General features: G+C 36.2%; 1 protein-coding gene across 1 annotated transcript; it reads right to left on the bottom strand.

Moving 5' to 3' along the window:
• Positions 1 to 3995: 3995 nt before the first annotated feature.
• Positions 3996 to 7170, bottom strand: LOC111371593 (putative pentatricopeptide repeat-containing protein At3g23330). The gene has a single exon (XM_022993659.1). The coding sequence runs from the start codon at positions 6797 to 6799 to the stop codon at positions 4406 to 4408; it is 2394 nt and encodes a 797-aa protein (XP_022849427.1). The 5' UTR covers positions 6800 to 7170; the 3' UTR covers positions 3996 to 4405.
• Between the last annotated feature and the right edge of the window lie 6 nt (positions 7171 to 7176).

Below are 7176 nucleotides of genomic sequence, written 5' to 3' on the forward strand. Positions count from 1 at the left end.
TTAGACCTCCAAGAAATCAAGGAATTCCTAAGGAAAATACAGAAGCAAATGACTGACCGCCTTGAATCAAGATAGGAACCCCATTCTGCATCAGAGAAGGCTCAAATTTGGAAGGAAGAAGATGCATCAAAAAGCAAGCCTTGACCAGGAGCTTTCTTGGGATACCTGAGAAGATGATGGACAGCATCCAAGTGAGGTTGACGAGGTTGTGAAACAAATCGAACGGGAATTTTGTCACAATTAGGCAAAGTAACAAATGCATTTTGAACTAGTCTCATATTTTTAAATGCACATTTGTTTGAACAAATGTAACTTGTAGCTCCGGAATCAATTACCTAGACTGTAGGAGAACTGATTATTTGATTGAAGGAAATAGAGATGCATTTACCGGTCATATATGATTAACAATAGGTTCCTGTTGTGTTTCGTTCTTGGTAGCAATGAGATTGTAACACCCCGAAAATCTTAGAATAAAAATTTATTTGTTTTATATGCTATAACTTTATATTTTGAAAAATATAAAGACTAAAATGAAATAGGTTTTAAATTTCTTTTTTTGGGTCAAATAATTAGATTTTGATAGAGCAAGTTTTAGTAAACTAATATTGGACTCTTTTTGAAGCTTTTAATTAATTAGGAATTTTCAACCCAAGAAAAAGTTTTTTTAAATAAAATTATGTCAAGTTAGATATGATATGAAGTAAATAAAGATGGACTATGGGCAGTGTAGGTGAGTGTGTTGGGTAGGGATAAATTAATATTTTTAGGATAAAGTTGGTAGAGATAAACTAATATTTTAGCATAAAGGTAGAGATAAACTAATATTTTAGGAAAATTGATTGTTGATAATGAATACAATTCTTTCAGTTAATCCAAACTCAGTTTGATTATGATAAACTTCAAAACTAATTCTTCATTAATTAGGATTCATCAACTAGTTACACTATAAATAGGGCATTAGATTAGTCAGATTTCACAGCTAATTGTCCCCAAATTACCAGAAAAATGAGAAGCCTTTCATCCATTAAAAATTATTTCAAAGCATTACACGCACCATTATCTAGAACTTGCAATCGTATTTTTGAATCTATCGAGTAAGATACTTTTGTGTAAGTGTTTCATTTCTTTATGCTCTTATATTCAATTAAATATGCATAGATTGCCAGTAAACCTTTGAGTTCTTTCAAAAGAGAAATGAAATCTTAAGGGATTATAAGAGGATTTAAGATGGGTGTGTCGTCTGGCCACTGATATACTCCATAAGAGCAGAGTGATATGAAGTGTAGATTTTGTTTGTTATATAATTATGTATGAAAACTGCACGTATTTTATGAGTATTTTTAAATCCTCGCTCTTACAATAATTTTTTAAATTAGTTTGGATCAATTGGAACTGTGGCGAAATGGTGATGCGAACTGCCAAAAGTATTCGAAAGGGAAATGTATTAAATTTTTTTATTTTTTTTTATTGTTGTTAAATTCATTAGTTAGTTTAATTTATTCAAAGACATGTTATTTAACTAGTTAGTTGACTATGTTTATATTTTTTAAGATACAATTTTCCATCTCTAGTTTAAATTTATAAATATTTCAACAGTTTATTTTTAAAGAAATCTATTTTTATCGTTTTGTATTTAAAACAAACAAAAGTGATTTTTTTTGTGAGACCTCAAAGTTCATGAAATTTTGGTGTGTTACAAAGATAATTGTTCAACAAATTCATCAAGCATCGATATTGAGTAGGATTTAAAGTCTGCACAAAGTTTTAACTCCTCCAACTCTCTGCCTTGGCTTATATCCAGGAGGGAACCCTAAAGTACACATATCTTTCTTTCTTCTGAGATCTGTTGTACTCGACTTTCCATAGAAAGCCATTGAATCTATACTGCCAGAAGCATCAACTGCGAAATTGCTAGCTGATGATGAAGAATTATGGACAAATTGGCCTGTAATTTCTATGGCCACTGTCGATCAAAAATGGCGAGAAGGAAGCATAAGCAAAAAGGCTCTGATACCATGTTGACGATGGAAGAAAATTCTGTGTTATTCAAGTAATAAAATGATACAACTTGTTCATATAAATACAAGGGGATCTAACTAACTATTACAGCTGACATCTATACAATTGGCGCCAAAATTAGTTACATTACATCAGTTATGCTATGCTGAGCTGAGCTGAAGCTCGACTCTAATATGCACCAAAAATACTGTGCCTCGTTAAACAAAGTGCAACTCTTTTACCCTTTTCACACAGCTCCACTAAAAGAAAGTTATTTACATGTCCATTTGTTTCATTCCTATTAAGCACATTGGCAAAAATAAAAACTAATTTATGTAATTTTGAGTAGTTCAAGCCTGCCTTCTGACACAAATAACTATATGAAAAAAGGCTTAAGAGCAAAATGAGGATTTACAATGAATGGGAACCCAGTAGGTGTCCAGAAACAGCTGGGGTTTGGGGAGTCAGCCTCCATATGTACACCTTCCCTAGAATTGTGTCAATAGTAAAAAATCATCAGCATTTTTCCGTTTTCTCGTTCTCGGAGATACGTCCAAGTATTCCTTCTATAAAGGCCTTCGAATCAAGCAACAACTGTGCATATTTTTTTTCCTGCACAAAGTACAAGCACTACATCAGATTCCAAGCGCTACAAGTTCAGTAACTCGGTAATTACTTTACCTCCGAGAAATCTGCTAGAAGAGCTTTTTCTCAAACTATTTCTTCCCTCTGTGCATGTGTCTCAGGTAATCAACAACTTGCACACCTTAAACCCACTCAGGAATCAATGAGCATCGACACATTTTCTGAATTAGTTTGCATTTTGCAATGTCAATAATTTTATTTAACGGGTTAATTTTACAAACGGTCACTCAACTTACAGAAAAATTACAAAACGGTCACTGAAGTTTTAAACTTTCAGTAACGGTCACTTAAGTATTGGGACATTTTCAAAAATGGTTACTGAAGTTTAAAAATTTTTGAGCTACTTTTGTAGCAATTTTTTGACTACTTCTGACCATCGATACCACCGGATTTTGATACCGTTGGAAAGCCTACAATGTCCTCTTCAATTATAACAAAAAATATCCCCCAAATTCAAAAGGATTCGACCGAAATAAACCCACAAAGTTGGCTACCCGAAAAGGCAAAAATCTGCCCAAATTTTCAGATTTTTGGTGGACTTTTGCGGCGATTTTTTGACAACTTCCGATCACCAAAATAGCCAAATTTTGATACCATTGGCAATTAACATCCAAAATCTTCCCAAAACTCTTAAGGATTCGGTAGGAATAAACTCACAAAGTTGGCATCCCAGATTTTCGCCTTTTTGGGATGTCGACTTTGCAGGTTTATTCCGGTCGAATCCTTTGGAGTTTGGGGGAGATTTTGGATGGTAATTGAAAAGGAAATTGTGGATTTTCCAATGATATCAAAATCCGACGATTTTGGTGGTCGAAAGTTGCTGGAAAATCACCGTAAAAGTCTCCCAAAAATCTAAAAATCTAGGCAGATTTTTAGATTTTTTGGAGCGACTTTTGCGGTGATTTTTCGGTCGAATTCCTTGGTGTTACAAAGAGATTTTGAGTGGTAATTGAAGAGGATGTGGTAGACTTTCCAACGGTATCAAAATTCAATGGTAACGGTGGTTGGAAGTAGTTGAAAAATTGTCGCAAATGTAACCAAAAAAACTAAAAAAGTGTTTTTCAATTTCAGTGACCGTTTCAAAAACTTTTTAAACTTCAGTAACCATTTTTGAAAGCGTCCCAAAACTTAAGTGATCGTTACTGAAAGTTTTAAACTTCAGTGACCGTTTCTAATTTTTCTGTAAGTTCAGTGACCGTTTGTGAAATTAACCCTTTATTTAACTGAAGATGAGTTTGACAAAATTGTCAGCATAAAACCCTATTAATCTTTTCTTTTACAGATACAAAATGCCTCATTTCTTGAAAAGATAACCCCATGCATTGATAATCCCCAAAATGGAGTAACAGATGGAAGATTAACAAATGTTTAATACTCAAAATCTGTTTGTAATAACTGCTCCCAATACAAGCAACCTCTTTGATGGTTAAATACTAAGAGCTAAAGTAGCAGACTACACACATCCTCCTTAGGTCTTTTCCATATTTAGAACAGTGTATCTTCCTCAAATTCCGTCGATGAAAGTCATCCAACCAAAAGTAAGTGACTTCACATATATCTATAGTCTCCAGACCACAAACAATGTTACAAGCAAGTTGGTACGCTCATGAACGTAAATAAAACAGAATCTTATATTCAGCCCCATCAAGAAATGGTCCCTGATATCCCCCTGGAAATGCTATATAACTGCATATTATCAAGTGGGTGTATATCAAGGAAAATGCTTATAATGTACATTGTTGGTGACATCTTACAAGTCTTCTCACCAATAATCTCCACACGAACATTCTCCATCCTTAAAATGGTGATATCGGCTATTATCTCGGACAATTATCTCTCTACCCAGTATCTTGGATATGAATTTTGTAGCTGTATGGCAGTCCGTGCATACTCTAAGATTCTTTGTGACACGAATTGTTGTTCCATCAGGAGTACTAATAATGCCAAATCCGATTGCAAGACGTTCACTATGAGCAGACAATACATATCTCTTCTGTTCCTCATCAACATCATGTAGCACCTCATTTGTATCTGGAACATACCCTTCCTGTTCCATCTGTTCCAAAAGTTTTTGCAGAGCCTCGTTTATCCGCCCATAATCTGGATGGTTTTCATCTCCTGCCACAAAAGCATGTACCTTGTTTTTAACTTCAATCCAACTGCATGCCGGCTTCTTTTTCATCCCCTTTTTTCCCATGGTAATTCTGATCTTTGCCGCATTTTTCCACCTCCCAGCAGCAACATAAACATTGGACAAGAGAATATAAGCACCCATATATTCAGGATCAATCTTAAATATTTCATTGGCAATTTTTTCAGCCAGTTCAACATTCTTGTGAACTCGGCAAGCAGACAGCAATGTGGACCAAATACTTCCTGTTGTTTTAATATGCAGGCTAGAGATAAACTTGTAAGCTTCATCCAATCTTCCTGCTCGACCGAGAACATCTGAGACAGCAGCATAGTGCTCTAGACCTGGAGTAATAGCATAGTTCTGAGTCATACTTCTTAAATATTTCCAAGCTTCATTAACCAATCCAGCATGGCTACATGCCGTCAAAACAGCCACAAAGGAAACAGAATTGGGCTTCACTCCCTCCATCTCCATCTTCGTGAATAACAAGATGGCCTCATGGGCATGGCCATGCAATGCATATCCCATGATCATGGCTGTCCATGAAATTGCATCTTGATTCTCCATGTTATCAAATATCCACCGAGCAATCCTTATGTTACCACACTTCGCATACATGTCCATCAGGGAGCTAGCTACATATTTGTTATCACCAAAACCCAGCCTCATGACACATCCGTGGAGCTGCTTACCTAAATGTAAAGTCGTCAAATGAGCACAAGCCGGCATTATGCTCGAAAATGAAACACCCACAGGCTCAATACCAGACATTAACATCTCCCTAAACCATTTCAGCCCTGCATCAAACCTGCCATTCTGCACACACGCTGCTATTATTGAATTCCACAAAACACTATCCTTTCGAGGTGACAAATTGAAAACCTTGTAAGAATCTTCCACCCGGGTACAATTTGCATACATATCAATCAAACTACTTCCAACATAAACATCTTCTTCAAACTCATGCCTGATGACATACCCATGAATCTCCTTTCCCTTCATCACATCTACATACTCTGAAAAGATAGGAAGAATCGTAGATAGAGTGAAAGAATCAGGCTTCAAATTCGCATTCCCCATCTCCCTTACTGTAATCAGAGCTTCCTCATACATCCCATTTTGCACTTGCCCTCCAATAAATGTATTCCATGAGACACCATCTCTAACTACCATCATTTCAAAAACTTTTCTCACACTATCCAGGCAGCATAAAGCTTCATTCTTTCTTTTCTTCAAACCATCAACGATTTCCATCCCTCCACCACTAGAATCCGACTGACTCTTCACATTATTATTGAAATAAGCTTTTTGATCAACACTTGCAATTTGATTTCGAACATCTTGACTTAATTCGCATGAACCATCAGAACCAATCAAATCACTCCTACAAAAATGAAAAATGCTACTATCACTACTGTGAGCCAACTCATTTCTCAAATTTTTATTAAAAAATTGACATGAATTATCATCGTCCTTCAAATTCTCATTAATTCCAAACATTCCCTTTGGTTCAGAAACACCATCAAGCACATTCACACCTTCCAAAGAGACCAACTTTGCATACATGTTCATTAAAGCATTTCCAGTATAAAGATCGGGTTCCATACCAAGCCTTATAATACTTCCATGCACAGCTTCACCAAATTTCAAGTCCCTCAAATGAGCACAAGCTTTCAGCACGGAAGGAAACACATTCCTATCTGGGGTTTTCCCCAAAGCCCTCATTTTGTTAAAACAAGTCAAAGACTCCACAAAATGCCCATTAGACACATAACATTTGATAACGGATTTCCAGGCCCTGGCAGGGGGTGGAGAGTGGAAGGTCTTGAAAAGTAAGAGGCAATCTTCAAATAGGTTCAAGTTGGAGTAAATGGAAAGAACTATAGTAGTGAATGCATAAAAGGGGGTTCCCCTTCCTTGAAATTTAATAATTTGAGCATGCAGTTGCTTGGCTTGAGAGCCTGTTTTGATGGTTATGGGGTTTCTCAAAAGGGTTTTGAGGGTCTGAGTTGGATAGTTCATGGGTTTTTTCGTAAGTGGTTCCGAACCGAAGTCTGTACAGAATCTTGAATAAGCATGTGTTCGCTGCAGTACTACAAACTGTTTGTAAAAATGCCTAGCTGAGATTATTTTCCATGTGCTTCAACATTTACTGACTTCCGGCAGATTCGCGAACAGGGTTCGATGCATTTCATTCCGCAAAACCACGATACTTTTGGCTGTGGAAAAATATCCCAAGCTAAGAAGGCGATTTTTTCCCGACTCTTGAAATGCAGATCAAAAGAGACCATGCTCTGTTTGGCTTAGCTTAAAAGCGATCTGGCCACATCCACTTCCAAAAGAAGCAGCTTACAAGCTTAAAATAGCAACGTCTTAAATAAGTTTAGAAAACAAAAATG

This window comes from Olea europaea, chromosome 22 (assembly GCF_002742605.1).
Source record: "Olea europaea var. sylvestris chromosome 22, O_europaea_v1, whole genome shotgun sequence".
Classification (NCBI taxonomy): Eukaryota; Viridiplantae; Streptophyta; class Magnoliopsida; order Lamiales; family Oleaceae; genus Olea; species Olea europaea.